Source organism: Lathyrus oleraceus, chromosome 1, assembly GCF_024323335.1.
Source record: "Lathyrus oleraceus cultivar Zhongwan6 chromosome 1, CAAS_Psat_ZW6_1.0, whole genome shotgun sequence".
Lineage (NCBI taxonomy): Eukaryota > Viridiplantae > Streptophyta > Magnoliopsida > Fabales > Fabaceae > Lathyrus > Lathyrus oleraceus.
This window is the reverse complement of record NC_066579.1, coordinates 21,832,256-21,853,105: the sequence shown is the minus strand read 5'-3', so window position 1 is coordinate 21,853,105 and position 20,850 is coordinate 21,832,256. Positions and strand designations below refer to the sequence as shown.

Here is a 20,850-nt window from a genome sequence, read left to right as displayed (position 1 = left end):
CTCTGAGTACGTCCGGAGGGCAATTTGGGTATTTCACGATGTTTTTAGTTGATTGGAAGCTATTTAGTCTGGATTTGGCCATAGAGAGAGGGACTTTGGATCGTAGAAGAAAATAGACAGAAAGTTGAAGCGAGCTTCCAAGGTGTTTAGAGGATAAGAGATCTTCAAGATCGGAAGAGATTGAAGATCAACCTTCATCAACAACAAATTGTAATGTCTCTAATTTGTAATTTACTGTCTTTGAATATTATGAGAAGCTAAACCCCCCAATGCTAAGGGAGTGTCCCTGAATTGCTATTGTATGAATACTTGTTCTATGTTTTTATGATCATCGATGTTTTCTTTATTCAAATTATTATACAACGTTCTTAATGCTTTATTTTATCGGACAAATGAAATTCTGATCTCTGGTTAAGGTTTAGGTCGGACAAACCGCCTTATCGCTTGTTGTATAATAAAACTTTGGTTTAATCACTTAGGAATAAGGATCAAACCGTAGTAACCATTAATTCTTGATCAATTACATATTTTGTAACGTCAATTTGAATAACTAAGGAATTAGGATTTAAATTGACTGTTAATGGTTTTCGGCTAAGGAATTAGAGAAAACAATTCTTGAGAATCGGTTTTGAATAATTACAATGTAGATGTTATATAATATGGAAGAAGTGTATTACAAAGCAAATCACACATCTGGCCCTAACATGCTTTCTCATATCGGTTAAACAGTGTTTATTCGCTTAATATAATTATTTCTCATTCTTATTGTTTTTGAAAACACTCATTCAACCTCCTATGATCTTTTGTTCAATAGAATTATTATAAAGAATTGTACTTGTCACGCAGTCCTCGAGATCGATACTCGGGATAACTCCCATTTTATTTCTACATTGGTGCAAATAATACACTTGCTATTTTACCAATCAAGTTTTTGGCGCCGTTGCCGGGGACTGCCAAAGTATAAGTTGAAAAATAATTCAATTGGAATTTTGTTGCTCTGCAGCCAAATTTTTTATGTACTATTGTTTATTCTAATAATTGTCTAATTTGTGTATGCGAGGTAAGGCCTCAGCTGAATTTCTTTTTGACGCAGAACCAGAAAGATTATTGCGTCCAAGACGACGAAAAGCTAGGCTAGAACTTTCAGAAGCAACCCCCATTGTTTCTGAGTCTGAAAAAGAAGAAGTTGTTTCAGTTCATTCGGAAGACTTCGAAGCCGTTTATGAACCAATGGCTGAAGCCCCACCTCCCGCGGAAAGACCTCTAGGTGACTATGGAGGTGCAAATGCTCCTACTGAAAGGTTAACAATTGTGAACCAACTGGTAAATGTTGATCATTTTCAGCTACACCCTTCAACGATTTGTCAACTCGAAAGAAGACCGTTCTCCGGAAAAATCAATGAAGATGCCAACAAGCATTTACAAAGATTTCTGACCATGACGACATCATTAAAAATTGAGGGACACTCAGAGGAAGATAAAAAGTTGGTGATGTTTCCGTTTACACTATCGGAAGATGCCGAAGAGTGGTTTTACTCTTTACCCGCGGGAAGCATAACAACTTGGCATCAAATGGAGACAACATTTTTGAATGAGTACTTCCCTGCTTCTGTGTATATCCACAAGAGATATGATATTTTTAATTTCAAACAGAAGGAAGGAGAGTCATTCGGAGACACGTACAAGAGGTTCAAGTGATTGTTGGTTGCATGTCCTATTCATAACATGGATGCAACTGAACAGATGCAAAATTTTGTGAATGGCCTTAGAATGAAGACTAAGCAACTCATAGACACAACTGCCGGTGGCTCAACAAATTTTACAACAGCCACTGGAATAAAGAAAATCATTGAAGCCATTGCAGCAAATGAGCATTTGGAGCTTTACGACCGCAGTGTAAGTCAACCTGAAGGTATCATGGATCTCAAGCTATCAAATCAAGTTATGAAAATGGAAGATCAAATAACAGCTGAATTAGAGAGAAGAATCAAGAAAATGACTCTTGACACTCAAATGGTGGTACAAGTTCAACCGGTTCAACCTATTCAAGCAGTTAGTTGTGAAATTTGTGGGGGACCTCACTTCGCCATGCATTGTGTGGCAACTGCACAACAAGTGGAAGAGATTAATTTTCTGAAGCAGAACAATCCTTACTCCAATACGTATAATCCTGGATGGAAAAATCATCCAATTTTTTCTTGGAAGGACCAGCAAGGAAATGCTCAGTAGCAAGCGCCCACCCATTATAAAAGCCAACCACAACAACAGTATCGACCACAACAACAATAACCTTACCAGCATCAGTTTCACCAATCCCAACAACAAGTTCAACAACAGGTTCCAAGAAAAGCAGATTGGGAAATAGCCATTGAAAAAATGGCAGCTCAAAGTTCACAATTTCAAGAGGAGACTAGAAGTAATCTGAGAAACACTGGTGCTTCAATAAAAAATCTAGAAGTGCAAATGAGTCAGATTGCTCAACAACTCACGGGTTCGCAAACACCGGGTGCATTACCGAGTGCTACAGTTACAAATCCACAAGAGTATAATAATGTGAGTGTTGTAACCACAAGGAGTGGTAAAGTGAAAGAAGTCCCTGAGAAAGATGAGAACCAAGAAGGCCAATTGCTTGAAGTTGAGTTGGAAATAAAAGAAAATGAGGTTGTGAGTGAAGAGATGGTGGTACCTAAACTAGTGGTTAAAGAAAAAGTTAGTGAACCAAAGCCGGTTGTCAAACTCCCTTTCCCCACAAGAAATAAGAAGAAAGAGCAACATGAGAAGAACTTCGAGAAATTCTTGGAGATGTTCAAAAAACTTGAAATTAACATTTTCTTCTTGGAGGAACTTGAGCAAATGCCCTCTTATGCTAAATTTATGAAGGATATTATTTCAAAAAGGAGGAGCACTAACACTGACTCTATTGTAATAACCGAAACTTGTAGTGCAATTTTGCAGGGTATAAAGATTCCGGTAAAGAAGAAAGATCGAGGCTCGGTAACTATCCCTTGCACTATCGGGGATAGATCTTTCAAAAAGGCCCTTATAGACTTGGGGGCAAGTGTGAGTCTCATGCCGTTGTCCATTTACAAGAGGTTGGGGATTAGAAAAGTGCAAGATACCAGAATGACACTTCAATTTGCTGACCACTATGTGAAGAGACCTTATTGAGTGGTGGAAGACGTTCTTGTGATGATTGATAAGTTTGTATTTCCGGTGGACTTTGTCATCTTAGAAATGCCGGAAGATGAAGAGATACCGCTCATTCTTGGTAGACCATTTTTGGAGACTGGAAGATGTTTGATAGATATAGAAGAAGGCACCTCTAAAAGTTTACGACGAAGAGTTAAAAATTAATGTGTGTAACACCATGAAATACAAGGATGATATGGCCACCAGTCAACACATAGAGGTGATTGATCAAATGGTTCTGAAAGAAAATCCTCTAGGTGAACAAAAATTTACCTTGGAGAGAGTTATAAGTCTGTCAATTTCTGAAGACACCCAAGAAGTTAATGAAAAAGAGAGGGAAGTGTTAACAATGATGGCAACACAACCACCCTTTAAGGGGTCCCAATCACTCCGATGGGAAAACTTGAGGGAACCCCAGGTTGAGGAAAAGAAAGATGAGACCAAGAAAGTGGTTGAGCTGAAACAATTGCCTGAAAATCTCAAGTATGTTTTTCTAGATCTAGAAAGGAAATGCCTGGCTATTATAAGCTCTAATCTAGAAGTTTCTCAAGAAGACAAGCTTGTCAAGGTTTTGAAGAAGCACAAAAGTGAAATGGGATGGGCGATAGAAGACTTGAAGGGAATTAGCCCTACGGTTTGTATGCATAAAATTCTCATGGAGGATGGTCACAAACCAGTGGTGCAACCTCAAAGAAGACTAAATCCCGCAATGAAGGAAGTGGTTTGCAAAGAGGTTGCTAAACTATTAGATGCTGGGTTAATTTATCCCATATCTGATAGCTCTTGGGTGAGTCCTGTTCATGTGGTTCCTAAGAAAGGAGGGACTACCATTATAAGGAATGATAAAAATGAGTTACTCCTCACAAGGACGGTCACGGGGTGGCGTGTTTGCATCGATTACAGGAGGTTGAATTTGGCGACAAGAAAGGATCATTTTCCTTTACCATTCATTGATCAAATGTTGGAAAGGTTGGCAGGTCATGAGTACTATTGTTTCCTTGATGGATACTCTGGATATAATTAGATAGCGGCTACACCAGAAGATCAAGAGAAGACAACTTTTATTTGCCCCTATGGTATTTTTGCTTACAGAAGAGTGACATTCGGGTTATGTAATGCACCAACCACATTTCAAAGATGCATGACTTCCATTTTTGCGGACATGCTCGAAAAGCATATGGAGGTCTTCATGGATGACTTCTCGGTATTTGGTTTTTCTTTTGATAATTTTTTAACTAACCTTTCCCTTGTGTTAGAAAGATGCCAATAGACCAATCTGATTCTCAACTGGGAGAAGGGTCACTTCATGGTGCGAGTAGGCATAGTCTTGGGTCATAAAATTTCTCACAAAGGGATAGAAGTGGACCAAACCAAGATCGAGGTAATAGAAAAGCTACCCCCTCCTATGAACGAAAAAGGTATAAGAAGTTTCTTAGGGCATGCGGGTTTCTACCGCAGGTTCATAAGAGACATTTCCAAGATAGCTAAACCTTTAACTACCCTGTTGGTTAAGGACAAGGCTTTCATCTTTGATAAAGAGTGTGCCGTTTCATTTGAAACTATAAAAAATAAATTGGTGACGACACCAATTGTCATTGCCCCATATTGGTCTCTACCTTTTGAGATCATGTGTGATGCGAATGACATTGCAGTGGGAGCAGTTCTTGGGCAACATATAGATAAACTGTTGCATGTCATATATTATGCTAGTCATGTTTTGATCCCTGCACAGATGAACTACGCGACTACTGAGAAGGAGTTGCTAGTTGTGGTCTATCCCTTTGATAAATTCAGGCAATATTTGTTGGGTTCTAGAGTCATTGTTTATACTGACCATGCTGCTTTGAAGTATTTATTTACTAAGCAGGACTCTAAGACAAGACTGTTGAGATGGATCCTACTCCTCCAAGAGTTTGATGTGGAAGTTTGTGACAAAAGAGGGTGTGAAAATAAAGTGGTAGATCACCTCTCTCAGATGTCCCCCATAGAGGAGAATGAGGAAAAACGTCCAACAAAGGATGAGTTTGCTAACGAACACATCCTTGTGGTTATTGGAATGCCATGGTTCACAGACTACGCGAACTATCTAGTAGGTGGGGTGATCCCTAGCGAATTTTACTCTAACCGAAATAAAAAGTTTGTGCATGATTGCAGGTTTTACTTGTGGGATGACCCATTCTTGTACAAGAAAGGAGTAGACGGGTTGGTCAGAAGATTTGTTCCCGAAGAAGAACAGAGAGATGTCTTGAAAGCATGTCATGACTCTGACTATGGTGGACATTTTAGTGGTGATAGAACCACTTCCAAAGTCCTTCAGTCAGGATTATACTGGCCAACACTTTTCAAAGATGCTCAGCAAGTAATCAAAGAGTGCGACAAGTGTCAAAGGATGGGAAACATCTCGAAAAGAAATGAGATGCCGCAAAACCCCATGTTGGAAGTTGAACTCTTCGATGTTTGGGGTATTGACTTTATGGGACCGTTTCCACTGTCATTTGGAAAGAATTACATTTTGGTGGCAGTGGATTATGTATCCAAGTGGGTAGAAGCAGTTGCTCTACCAACAAATGATGCGAAAGTGGTAGTCAAGTTTCTGAAAGAAAACATATTTGTCAGGTTTGGAGTGCCAAGAGCTCTAATAAGTGAGGAAGGAACTCACTTCTTAAATCACCTAATGGAGAAGCTACTCTTGAAGTATAATGTAAAACATCGTATAGCCACTCCGTACCACCCGCAAACAAGTGGTCAAGTTGAAGTGTCGAATAGGCAGCTGAAACAAATCCTGGAGAAGACGGTTAACGCTTCTCGCAAGGATTGGGCAAGTAAGCTTGATGATGCGCTTTGGGCATACCGAACTGCTTTCAAAACACCGATTGGTATGTCCCCTTATCAATTGGTATAGGGTAAGGCATTTCACTTACCCATAGAACTTGAACACAAAGCTTTGTGGGCTTGAAAATTCCTTAACTTAGATCTTGTGAAAGCGGGAGAATCCTGAATCCTTCAACTCCATGAGTTAGAAGAATTTAGGAACCGGGCATATGAAAATGCCAAAATCTACAAAGATCAAACAAAGAAATAGCATGATAGAAGAATCCAAAGGAAGGAATTTTGGGAAGGACAAATGGGACTATTGTTCAATTCAAGAATGAAGTTGTTCTATGGAAAACTGAGATCGAAATGGTCGGGTCCGTTTATGGTACACAAGGTATATCCCCATGGAGCAATCGAAATAAAAAATCCATCCAATGGGGATATTTTTAAAGTGAATGGCCAAAGATTGAAGCCTTACAATGTGGAGCAAGAAGTTGGCCAAACTGATGTTGTTCATCTTGTCTGATAATATGCACAATCGTCGAGCCAAGCGACGTTAAACAAAGCGTTACGTGGAAGGCAACCCACGCTTTTGTGTATAATTATTTTGTTTGTTTGGTTGTGTGCTATTTACTTGTAGGTGTGAACAATGTTTGCTAGAGCAGTAAAAATCTCGTGCCCAAAAAGTCTCTGGAAAAATTCGGAAGCGGAAGCCTGGCACAACTCGAGAAAGCAATGAAGGAAATTGAAAAATCAGGGGCCTGACACGGGTGCCCGTGTCAGGTGACACGGCCCGTGTCAGGAAATTCCAAGGAAGTGTTCAGGAAAGGGGTTTCTAGGGGCCTGACACGGGTGCCCGTGTCAGGTGACACGACCCGTGTCAGCCCCTGCGTGACGAAGCTGCAATTTGGAAGGAGACTGCCCGTGTCAGCAAGCACAGTGTGATATTTTTCAAATTTTTTTACCGTTGGTGCTTGGGCCCACCACCGAATTTCCCCCACTAAATCCATTTATTCACTCATTCTCTCCTCATTAACCTCTTCTCCTACCTATTTGTAGCGGTGTATTCGTTACCATTGGAGATATTGATTAAATCCAAGGTAAATCATACAAAGTCGAGTCGCCACCGCACTTCTATTTATCCAAAGGAATGGTTAGAAAGCGAACAAAAACCTAAAAGTTTTACAAACAAAACTAGTAAAAGAAATAGAGATCTGGGTAAGGGGGTTGGTTATACAATGGGAAGGTGTTAGGCACCCAAAACATCCTAGGTACTCCTAGGGAGCCCTTTTCACACTTGTTGCAAAGGTTATTGTTTTGTGAAAATTTTGTTTGTGCAAACATGATTGAAGAGATGAGAAAAGAATATACAAGTTATTTACATTTTGTGTTTGGATGGATGAACCCATTGCCTACGTACCCTCTTATAAAAAGATTAGGATCAAAACCTCGTAGTTCGGGTAAAAAATATCAAAACAAATGAGTGGATTGATTGGTCCAAAAGCCTTAAGGTCTTTTGTTATCAAAGGGAGAAAACTCAACCTGAAAAACCACAAGTCCACCATGTGAGGATAGCTTCAACATGCTAGTGAGGGGTTAACCCTATAATAAGCATGGAAGGCTCATTGTCCATCACTAAGGACAAAGGTGAGTATTATATCTACCACAAGGATAACTCAAACCTAATAGCTAAAGGTTATGAAAAGATTTGATTAAGAAGTGGGCATGGAAACCACAAAAGCAATTCGAATGGGTTATATTTACCAATTAGAAGTATATACAAAAATGGTCAAAGTTGACTTAAAGATTCAATTCAAAATGAGTGTTATGAAAAGAAAGTTTGAAAATCAAAAGCATAAGGCTTAGGTTTCTAATGTTGAAAACAAAGTCAAATGTTTGCACAAAAATGTTTTTGGTTTGGGTTAGGGATGAAGAAATGAAGAAGAAGGCTAAGTAATGAAACCACACTAGGAGTTCCTCTCTTGAGATCATATAGATGATCCAAGTAAGTTCCCATCCTTTGGAATAAGCAAGCACAAAGCATAAGCAATCACATAAGTCTCATAAGAGATCCTCAAGGTATCTTGTAACTTCCACATGGATGAACATGATAATGATCTTCAAATTAAGATCAAAAGGAAACTCCTAGTTCAAGAGCACATATCAAAAGTTCACAGGTAAACAAACATCACACACTATATACATACAAGAGGATTCAAACCAATGGGTGGGCTTTAGTCAAGAGGGGTCATGTCAACCTCGACAAACAAGCCAAACTGTAACAGGTAATCTGTAGCTCTTAACCACTAACATTGAGATTTAGGGTGAAGCTGATCAAATAGGTATATGCACAAAAGCACAGTTAGTTTATGCACAAAACACTAGTACAAAGACTAAGTTCAAAACCAAACCAAATGATCAAAACAGAACTCAATCTTTTACACAATGCACATTCAAACATGTCACAAAATGTCCTCTAAAGGACCAGCATCAAATCAAAAAGCAAGTGTCTCAAATGGCTCATGCTATGCAATGATCACAAAATATGCACAAAGTGGACTTCCAAATTAGAAAATCCAAATCAAATCAGAAATGCATGCAATGACTTTGATATTTTTTATATGAGTTTCTCATGTCATGGATAATCATCATGCAAAAAATCAAATCCAGAAATGTTTAAATGATATATGAACAAAAATGCACAAATTCAATGGCAAAAAATGTGACACAAATTGTTACATTCATCTTCATGTGTCAAAAACAATGATAGAATGTGAGAAAAATTTCAAACCAGTGATCAAAAATTCACATCATGTATGAAGCTTAAGCACACAAAAAATTGGATCAAGAAGCTCAACATATAGAATTTCATAAAGCATAGAATGCACATGATCAATTTGGCATAGCATAGATTCACAAATTCACACATCACAAACCAGACATCAACAATTCATGAAATTAACATAAAAAATAATAGACATTCATACAAAACCAGGAAAAAAATTGGGATTAATTTGGATCATTTTTCTATTTTTTATGAACTCTCTAAGATGACTAAAATAAATGGAAATACATGGAAAATATGGAGGGAAACAGTTATTTGAATAAAATCAGAATAAATCACAGCCGTATGATCTTGGAGCGCGCCTAAATCAAAGGTCCACATTCAAATATCAAAACACACCGTTTCATTAAACACGGTGGCATGCTCAGTCAGCTGGTCAACTCACACGCGGCAAGGTCAAAGCAACACAGTCCAAACAAACAGACACGCAAGGCACACTCAGCATCCACATGGACAAACACGTCATTCAAACCCTAGGAAACACAGAGACGCCGGAGCTAAGCTCCGGTCGTCTTCTTAGCTGAGCTAGACGGTGGCTCCTCCGTGCATTTTTCCAAAAATCACAAAGGCATACATCATTCGAACCAGTTTCTCATGTAGAATCCAAATATGCAATCAATTTCATCTAATTCCTCATGGATTTTCCAGATCGAACGAAAACATTTTCATGATCTAAACTTCCAGTCAACCATACATGCTCAATACTTCACCAAAATCAATTCTAAACACATGTACGAGCTCTACACAACAGGATCTACACATCTATGTACATAAAACAGCAAAAAGAGATGATGAATTTGAAGTTACCTTGGAATGGAAGCTGCTGAATTCGTGTTCTCAAGTGCTCAAAAGCTCCATATCTTCTCCTCTACACTTCCTATAAAGCTTTAAGCAAGAAGCAAAGGTTGAAACCACTTGAATTCTCCTCAATCTCAAAATCCGATCCACATGAGGAAGCTCTTGATCTGCATGGTTTCTTGATGAATTGCTTCAAGTGAATGATGAATCTTGCTCAGAATTGCACCAGGAACAAGAATATGCAAAGAGATTTGAAGTTTGTGTGCAAAAATTGAAGAATCGAAGAGAGAGAATTTTGGAGAATTTTCTTGAATTTGGATCTGAAAATCTTGTTATGGTGGTTAGGATTAGGGTTTGGGTATTTATATGCCCTGCTTATCACACTGAAAATCAGATTAGCCATCCATTAATCATGATTAGTGAGATGTGAATCAAAAATGCAAAAATGCAAAATGAGTTCATTATGGCCATGCTACACGTGATACATCCCATGCAAGGCTTGAATTCACTCATGGACATCCAATGGTCATGTTTTGAATGGTATTTTGCTTGTATCATAAGCCAAATTTGAATTGTGGAAATTCCCTCCAAAATGATCACATGAGAAATGATGAGCATACACACTTTTCCCATGCATGGCAAAGGCTATTTTGAGATGTCTTGAACATAAGAAGCATTTTGCAAAAAGAATGGACCAAATTGGAGCATTGTATCAAAAGTTATGCCATTTTGAATTTCCATGCACACCTTGTGATAAAATGACCATAACTTCTTAATCATTCATCATATGGACATGAATTAGGACTTTTTGGAAAGGGGAGACAAAGATCTACAACTTTGATGTTCACCAAAAATCCATTTGAAACTTCTTTGACAATGGAAAGTCAAGTTGAATGTGGACTAAAAACTTTCCAAATTTGGAAACTTTGAATTACAGGTCATTTTCCATTTTTAGTAACTTTTGCCATGACCTTTGAATCTTCAAGATGGATGTTTAGAATGAAGAATAAACCTTGTTTGAACATAATTGAGGTGTTTCAACTCATTTCCCCACCTCATAGCCCTCAGTTGACTGCACAGTTGACTTTTTAGTCCTCAGATGACCTTGAAATGGCTTGATTGAATTGAGCCTCTACCACTTGGGGAAATTGCTTCAAAATGAAACCCTAGGTCATGTAAGCTCCATAGAATAATCACGTGGTCCTCATCTCAAAAAAATACCTCATCTCTTGCACAAAGGATATTCCTGAAGCTCTTGACCTGGTGATTGCTTAAGCTACAAACAAAGATGTTAATGACATATTTTTGTGCTTTTGGTTAGTGAAAAAAACAAGAAAAGCAATGATATACAATTCAAGCATGCCTGGTGATCTCAAACCACTCACAAGAGATCCCTACCCAAAGGGAAAGGGAGCCAAGATGCTCAATGATCCTTGAGGCTATGCAATGCAATGCTATGATGCCATGAGGGATCTTAGGGACAAAATTGGGGTCTTATAGATGCCCCTATTTAAGGTCATTCTAGCCGGAGAAGTGAAGGTTAAAATCTTCGTCTCGACGAGGTAGAATGGACTTAAATAATAACAAAGAGACAAATTTTGGTCCCTAAGAGACCTCACAATGCAAATGTATGTAGGCAAGACAAAAAAAACTCTGTGGGGATATGTGTCCACAAAGAAGAAAAGACATCCGGAGAAATCGACCATCCAAAGGAGTAATACACTCACTAGGGAACAAAGACTCTACCGAGGACTCTTATGGGGATAGAAAGAAATGCGTGAGCATGTCACGACTCAGAACTTGGGGAGTAAAGGAGTGAAACCGCGTGAGCAGGTCACGACTCAAAGCTGGGGAAAAGAGATTCCAAAGGGAAATAAATCCAATGGAAGGACATCGAGCTTACTCAAAGATGCGTGTATTAGGGAATATGCCAGCACAACAAAACTATCCGCAATGGATACTTCGGATAAAAATCCGGACTCAAGCTGGGGAAAGATCTGAACAAAATATCCCTGCCAGGGAAAATGCATGTATTGGGGAATATGCCAACACAGCAAAAGGCGATTCACAACAGATACCTCGCTGGGGATATATAAAAAGACTCTCCTGGGGAAGCATCGGGATGAGGTGTTACCGGTTACTAGGTAACAAGCTCAATGAGACATGTGATCTGATCACCAGTATAAGGGTGAGAGAACAACAAGCTCTGGAAGAATGAATATCTAAGACCGGTATAAGGGTGAGAGATATCAATCAACCAAATCATATGAGGAAGACCTAAAAAGGTATATTTCAACTCAGGAAAATCTGACTCCACAGGGGACCAAAGTCATAATAGGGAGCAGAAGGAAGGAACACCAGGGATACCGGTTACTGGGCATATAATAGGTGACCAACCAAGCGTGAATTGGGGAATATTCCCAAAACACTCATCATCCAAAAAGAGGGCAAAAAGCAAACTCGATTATAGGATGGACATTCGATTCCGCAAAGGGATACGAATCTTACTCGACTAGGGAAGAACAAAAGCTTCGACCAAAGAGCGCATGAGATATATTATCTATTACCGTCAAAACGTAGATAATATACTCACATGGAAGATTATCCACAACCGGTTACTGGGTTAATAAAGGATAAATCGACCGAAAGAGAAAGGCATCGGGATACCAAAACTAGGTATATAATGATGACCAATCAAAGGGAGAAACAATCATTATCAACAAAGGATAAATGAGAGCTGACTCACTGGGGATACATTGACAAAGGCAACGATCCAGGAGACATATCACCGGTTACTGGGAGATATGCTCAAAAAAGGGAGTAACAAACATCACCGGCAAACGGTAAATGAAAGAGGACCCGCTGGGGATAAAATTGCTTAATCAGAGCAATTATCCGAAAGAGGGAGGGAATATCAATACCGAATATTGGATAATGATAACCGTCAAAGAGGGGATTAAATCTACCGGATATTGGGTGTAACACCCCAAAATTTGCCCTCCTTATTCACACATTCATTTTTAGGTCATTTAACATTAGATACATTGCATTTCATTATGTCAATCGGGATTAGCTCCAAGAAGCTTGAACATCATCCAGGACACTTTGTGGGTTCTATTTAGATGATCAGTCAACACAAGGGAAAGACTTGAGTTACTTCATACAGGGGTCTATTCGCCAGTCAAAACGTTAATCTTGAAGGAGCAAAGGTTTGTTCATGAGCTGTCATGCTCGCTAGGCGAAGCCCACGTGTTATGCAAAAAAAAATGAAAAACGAAAAAAAAAATAATTTAAATAAATAAATAAGTAAATAAATAAAATAAATAAATAAAATAAAAAATCTCAGACTTGGACCTCTCTCATTTAAGCCCACAAAGCCATGAAAATCAGGTTATAAAAGAGGGAGAACAGACAGAAAAAGGAAGAGAAGCAAAACACTCTGAGGTTTCCTTGGAACAAAATCCTGGACAAAACCTGGAGAGAAACCTAGACAGAGAGAGTGAGAATTAATCTGCAGCAACCTCCAGGCAACTCTGAAAGGTTCATTCTGACTCACACACTTTCAGCTCAAGCAAACCCTAACATTGGTTTGCAAATCCAGCCGTGCCACTTGATTTCAACTGATCTCTCCAATCAGGTTTTCCCTATATCCATCATCTTTATGCCTTTAATTTGAATGCTCTAAATGTATGAGGTATTATGGGTGAATTTGATACCCTTTTGATGCATGTGTTTGACAAGAGGTTTAGGCCTCCTACCCTTGGTTGCTTTTTGTGAGCTTTCTGTGAATTTTAATGGCATGATTCATGTGGTTACATTTTGATTTAGAGGCAACTCTTGGTTACCCTATTTTGTTTCTCTAACCTGTTTGTTGAGTTTTGTTTTGTGAAGGCTCATATGACTCTTGCAGAGATGGTTTGCCTGGTGTTCCACTTTATTTGTGGGTGTTGCGGTGGAAATAGGATATCAAACTATTAATTAGCTTGAATCACAATTCTTAATTCACAACCGCTCTTTGATTTATCCGAAGGAAAAGGTCAAAAGAGGAAAAACCTATTCTTGCATCGTAAGCACAATGCGGGGAGATACCTAGGTAAGGGGTTGGTTAAGCTTAGGGAAGATACTAGCACCCTAAACTTCTGTAGTACTCTACAGGAACCTTTTGTTTATTGCATGTCTTTTTATTTTTATTATCTGTTTGGAATATGTACTGAGCTAAAGGATAGAGTGACCTAAAAGAGACCTAAGGGTTAGTCCTAAGTTTACTCGGCAAGACGTTGCATCTTGTGCCTACATATCCTGACGGGGATGGAATCAGAGTAATTGTAGTTCCCCTCGTAAGGGAGGTTAGAAACGTCTTGACTGTGGTCAAGGTTTCAATGGGGAATAAACGTATCTTAAGGACACGCTTATGGGGAGTGCGGAGACTCCAATCTCTACGTTGAATTTGTTAATTAAAATTAGGGTTGAAATTATTAGGGATTCCACGACGGGAAGCCCTACAACAGAGTACGGCGACTCTTTGACCTAAAGCTAGGGTAAAGGGCATTTGGGTCCGCGGCGGGACGCCTAAGCTGATTAGGGTTTTGAAACATTCAAAGGGTAAGGCTATTGACTCGGCGGTCAAACGGCTAGACCTAATTCCTTCGGAAGGGAAAATAACGGTAAAACATGCAAACATGGCAAAATATTATATGGCAGAAATAAAGTGCTGAAAGTAAAGAAAGCTGTCGCGACGATCATTCGCGTAAATTACAAATCCCAAAAAAATGCAAAATAAAATAAACCGCGACCATGGCCTCGCGTGAATTACATCCATGGAACAAAATAAACTGAATAAATATTAATCGGAATTTAAGTATGATCTGAGGAGAAACAGAGAGAACATTAGTGAAAAGTTAGACAGAAATCAACGGCAAAAATGAAACTGCTAAATTGAAAGAGAAAAATACAATTTTTGAATTTTGTTATGGTTTTATTATTATTTTAAGGAAAAACCCATGTCATATTTTTAATTATTTTACAAAAAAAAAAGAAGATCTATTTTAATTTTAATTTTTGCATTTTAACGATAAGAAAGAAAATTAATTTTTATTTGGAAAAAGAGCTAATTCTTAATTTAAAACAAGGATTTCTAACAAGTGGACCTTTTATCCTCACCATTAATCTAACTTTAACCAACGACTCATATTGCTAATGAAACATTTTTTAAAAGCTAGTAAATTAATAATAATAACTACAGGTTATTGGTAAAACATGTTAATGGTATAAGGATATTTTTTACTATAAATTACTAAAACAAATTAGTTACAATAAACCTATATAAAAATCTACGAACTACTTGAGGAATCCCAGTTATTAAACCCCTACTAATTTTCCAATATTAATATTTTAAACAAATAGCGTTTATTATAATAAAAGAATGAGTAAAACAATAGAAAAGTGGAAGATAGTGAAATACAGTAAAACAAAAACAGATTAAAAGGCTAGGTTGTCTTGGTTAGGGTTTGACAATCCTTTTTCCTTTTCTTCACTTCCTGCATGTGTGCATCGCAGCCATGGACGCTTTTCCGAAAGCTTCTTTCCCCTTCTTTTCCATTGATGCATGCTTCTATTTCTTCTTCAATTCACTATACCTAAACACGAAACATAAAGAAATCATCCGGAAATTAGTAATGACCGAAAATCTATACTTGTTGATGGTGAAGAGCGGCCGGTGATGAGAACTTTCTGAGGCCTCTGGCTGCGGCTTCGATGGTGACGGTTCGATGGCTTTCCTTTGCTGGGTTTTGCGCCGTTTCCGTTCGGATCCTCTTCTCTTTCGTGTGGTGATGATAATGAACTCAGAAGAGTTTCTGAGCCTTCACTCCTACTTGCACCGTCGGATCGTTATTCTCAAGGTTTGCTTCTTTTTCTTTCTCCGTTTGGGATCCGAGGTGATGATGAAGGAGCGGAGGCTCCTCTGAACCTCTGTTGTTGTTGAGCCGTTACGGCGAGTTCTTCTCTTCGATCCCCCCTTTTTTGAAGAACCATGTGAAACTCTTATACTTTCATTTGATGGCCCTGGACGATTTTGCGATGCCGTTGCGAACTTAACGCCTCTTTTCAGGAGATATATTGGTGCTGAGTTTGACAGGATCTTGTGTGGTTTTCTAAAGTTTTTTTAGATTTGCTTGCGTTGGTTTGAACTGTTGCTGGAATGTTGTTGCTTTTTTTTCAGAAAAATACTATTGCTTGGATTGTTGAACGGATCCAGTGGATTTGAAAACTTGTTAATTAAACCGGTTCGATGGATTGGCTTTCTGAACTGTTTTTCTGAACCGGTTTCTGAATTGGTTTTGTTTGAACTATTTCAGCTTGTTGGACTTTTTGTTGGAATTGTGTTTTTTCCTAGGACGATTGGAGTTAAGGTCCCATTTGGGGCAAACCGTCCTCCTGAGAAAAATCACTTCTCAAACCGGCTTTTCAAACAAGCTCTTTTCTGTATAATCTCTTTTTGGCTAAGCAATCTCAAAATGCAATTTTCCTCTTCATCTTTCGGTGCCTTTCGATAAGAACAAACATCTGCCCTGTTCTGGCCGAGGTCGCAAACCGGACACCCGATGATGATATCTCTGAGGGTGTCAAATTAACCGATTCAAATTACTTATTTTGCTCATTTTGCAGGTTTGAAGAGATGTCGGAAAAGTCGGAGAATCGGAGCGAATAGAAATCGGACAGTTTAGTAACTTAGGAATTTTATGATTCTTTTTGTAGAAAATGTACTTTATTATTTTTGTAATTTTATGTATTATTATTTTTGTGTAAAGAATTAATAAAAAATCCTTATTTTGTGGAAAATTATTATTATGATTATGCAAAACAAAATGAAAACCACTGCATATGCTGTTTGTTTAAAATTGGAAATAGAATTAAAATAAAACTATGAAATAAAGTTATTTTTTTTTTAAAATGAAGTTATCTAAAATGAAATGAAAACTTAAAACGGGATTAGTTATTTTAAAATGAAATAAACTTAAAATGAGATGATCTATTTTTTTAAAATGAAATGAAATATAAAATAGAATTAAATAAAATTAATTTAAAATAAAATGACGGTACAATGCAATATGGTTATCCGACTAGCTTCGCTTCCGACACCATTTCCGATTAAAATCTCCCAACCAGATCAAACAAACCAAAGTTACTGATTACAGCTCAAAATTCAAACTTGACGGCCGGCTGTGAACAAATGACCGTTTTGCCCTTCATAAGCTAAAGAGCGCACCACGCGATATATCTTGCAAAAATCAACCAACTACAAGAACTTGTTAGTAACTAGTTAAATGCAAAAATGCAACAGAATGCGAGATGATTCGACTAATCTTAGGGTAAAATTTGGGTTATTACAGTTGCCCCTATTTAAATAACTTCGCCGAATGATTTGAGCGACGTAGGCTCGAGAAATCATGGTGAAAGGGATTTAAATATAGATAACCGAAAATTTTGCCCTTAGATGCAGTGATATGCAATGCTATGGACAAAACAACAGACTATAATGCTGACAACGCCATGAATTTAGTATGATGCGTATGATGGCATGATAATTGCAATGATGCAGAAGACACTACGACATAAGTAACAGACGCGACAAATAAACCACCCTGGGGAATACGACACGCGGGGATGACAACACGACACTGGGGAATTCTAAAACGATGGTCAACTGGTGCGAGCGCGACCAATTGTCACTTTAGAGATAAACGGTAAGAAAAGGGATCATCAAATGGAGATGGCACCGGCGAGACGGCCTCCACTGGGCGGAATATCTAAGAGTCATTGTTCAACAGGTTTAGGCGTGACCGGCTGATACTTCTAGGATAAAGAAATAAAACTGGATATGTACGACTGTAGGATCGAATACCAGACTGCCGGAGCATTGAGCAAAGAATAACATCCGAGCTTCTGGAAACTTTCCCTCGTGACAGGATCAAACGGAATTTTGGGAATCCGTAACAAGATACATAGGGTAAAATCGGCTGTATGCTAAAATAAATGGACTTTAAATAGGAAATGCCCTGATAAGCTTCTCGGGAGAGAACTGTCACTTATCGTTGGAAGGGACTTAGATGCCAAAGCTGGACAAGCTCTCAAATAAAGAGACTGTTGCTTATCTGAGGATAATAGGCTGGAAATTAAAATTAAACCTCTTCACATCTCAGGTTTGTGCTCCCTGATCACGATTCGGTTTCTTCTTTTACTAAAGGATAAAACGAACTTCTTCATAATTCAAGATTTTGTGCTCTCCTGAATATGATTCAGCTCCTTCTTTTACTAAAGGATAAAACGAACTTCTTCATAATTCAAGATTTTGTGCTCTCCTGAATATGATTCAACTCCTTCTTTTACTAAAGGATAAAACGAACTTCTTCATAATTCAAGATTTTGTGCTCTCCTGAATATGATTCAGCTCCTTCTTTTACTAAAGGATAAAACGAACTCCTTCATAATTCAAGATCTGGTGCCCTGAATATGATTCAGTTCCTTCTTTTACTAAAGAATAAAACGAACTTCTTCATAATTCAAGATCTGGTGCCCTGAATATGATTCAGCTCCTACCTCTCCTTTCTTCGTTAACGACACAGGAAATGGAAACCAAGCTGCTCGATGGAGATGGCCACTTGCAGCTACCCATGATGAAGATAAGATAAACTTCTCAGGCGAGAAAAATGACTTATACGCCAAATTAACGACGATAAGTTTCGCGGATGAGCATTGCGTGTAGAGGTTGTAACATGTAATATAAATTGTAATGAAAGTTGCAATGAATTGATAAGCTTCTTGTATGAGAGTTGTCGTTGATCGATTGTAAAGTGTAGGATTGTAAAGCGATATACCGATAGGCTTCTCGGGTGAGAACAACCGCATACCGGTTGCTGCGAGATGTACTGATAGATTTCCCAGGTGTGAACTGTCGTGTACCGACAAAGGATTGTAATGGGTTTTCTTGAAAGATAGTGCAAAATAAATGCCCATCCAGGTATGTTTGTCGACCAACGGGACCGAAGTTCAATCTAGAATTGGGCTAGAAAGAATTGACAAACAAGGCTCCATTGAGGAAATGAGCTCAAATGGGGAATACCTTATCTTAGCGTGGAAAGGTAACAGAAATAACCATCGTCCACGAGGGTCGAACTCGATGGGGATTAACTGGAACCAGATAGTCTTTTATGCTTAGGGCTTACGATCTACTTGGAGAGAGCAGACAAACTCAGTTACTTGGCGGTAACAACAACGAATAAGTATAAATAGAAAACACGCAAATGATGATGAGTATGTCCCTGTGTATGAAAATGTCGTGTAATGAGTATGCTATGTTCAGGCTAAGGCCTATGCATATACTGACAAAACCAACCCAAGAAGAGACAGAAGATGAAATAAACATCTCGACGGGTATACCCTGGCGACCTCTGCAACGGTACCTCTGGCAGAACCCATTCCTGCCTCCAAAATTCCAACTTCTCTGGGGAGAAAACAATCTACTTGATGGTATAGTATCAAGACTTTCATATGGGGATACGACGTACCTCACGGGAGAGTATGGATTATAATCAGCAGAGGAAGATGTGGGCGATGAACAATGCTTATGCGACAATGAGACTTACTGGGGAACGAAGAGATCCTTCATAGATTTCCATAAGTCAAAGCAACTGTCATTTTCAAGTGTATTTTCGAGAAAAATATTTTAAGGTTTTGAAAACACTTTTCATTATCAGCATTTATTAACAAAAGCAAATTGCATAACAAAATAAGATGGAGATAATATGCAACAGGAAAATTGAATATCAAAGGCAAATTTTATTAAAGAATGGTATCTTGCTAAAGGCATAGCTCCATGGAAAATTACAAATTGAAATTGGCAATATGGGAAAGGTTACATTGAATCCAACGACCTACTGACTTCTGATGACTAAGACTACCCAAAAACCCTGCTTCTGAAGAGAGTGATTGGATTTGGAATGGATGTTGTTTGAAAATGCATTTGCAATGCTCGGCGTCTTCCGATGCAGTGAAATGCCTTTGTCCCTAACTTGTGCCTGGATCGCCTTTTCAGGTTTTCAATCCACCGGGACGCTCATTTTTGCCTAAGCCGCCCTTTCGGGTTTTCGACTTAGCGAGCTGTATATATATATATTTTATTTTTCTTTTAGGCATAATATTTTCGGATTGCATCAGAGTTCACATGATGAGCGAGCTCTTCACCGTCCATGGTCGTAAGAATTAGCGAACCTCCGGAAAAGACTGTCTTAACAACGAATGGGCCGTCATAGTTGGGCATCCATTTCCCCCGCATGTCTTTGTGAACAGGCAAGACTTTCTTGAGTACGAGCTCTCCTTGGAGGAATTCTCGGGGTCGAACTTTCTTGTCAAAAGCTCTCTTCATTCGATTCTGATATAGCTGACCGTGGCACATCGCTGTCAAGCGCTTCTCGTCGATGAGATTCAGCTGGTCGTATCTGTCTTGAACCCAATCTGCTTCATCTAGCTTGGCTTCCATCAACACTCTCAATGAGGGTAACTCAACTTCGATGGGGAGAACGGCATCCATTCCATATACTAGTGAGAAAGGTGTTGCCCCTGTTGAAGTCCGAACAGTAGTTCTGTATCCATGCAAAGCGAATGGTAACATCTCATGCCAATCCTTGTAAGTCTTAACCATCTTTTGTAGGATCTTTTTGATGTTCTTGTTCGCAGCTTCAACAGCTCCATTCATCTTAGGACAGTATGAAGAAGAATTATGATGTGCAATCTTGAAGGTATCACACAACTCCTTCATAGTCTTATTGTTCAAATTGGTACCATTGTCAGTTATGATCCGACTTGGAACTCCATAATGACAGATAATTTCTTTCCTGATGAAGCGGGCAACCACCTGCTTGGTCACATTGGCGTAGGAAGCAGCTTCTACCCACTTGGTGAAGTAGTCAATAGCAACTAGGATGAACCGGTGACCATTGGAAGCTTTTGGCTCAATTGCCCCCAATCATGTCAATGCCCCACATGGAGAAAGGCCACGGTGAAGTCAGAACGTTCAACGGTGCAGGAGGAACATGCATTTTGTCAGCGTAGATTTGGCACTTGTGACACTTCCGGGCGTATTGGATACAGTCAGACTCCATCGTTAACCAGTAATATCCAGCTCTTAACATCTTTATAGACATCGC

At 38.8% G+C, this 20,850-nt stretch overlaps 1 protein-coding gene across 1 annotated transcript; it reads left to right on the top strand.

Moving 5' to 3' along the window:
* Positions 1 to 2,376: 2,376 nt before the first annotated feature.
* Positions 2,377 to 3,168, top strand: LOC127087905 (uncharacterized). The gene has a single exon (XM_051028827.1). The coding sequence runs from the start codon at positions 2,377 to 2,379 to the stop codon at positions 3,166 to 3,168; it is 792 nt and encodes a 263-aa protein (XP_050884784.1).
* The last annotated feature ends 17,682 nt before the right edge of the window (positions 3,169 to 20,850 follow it).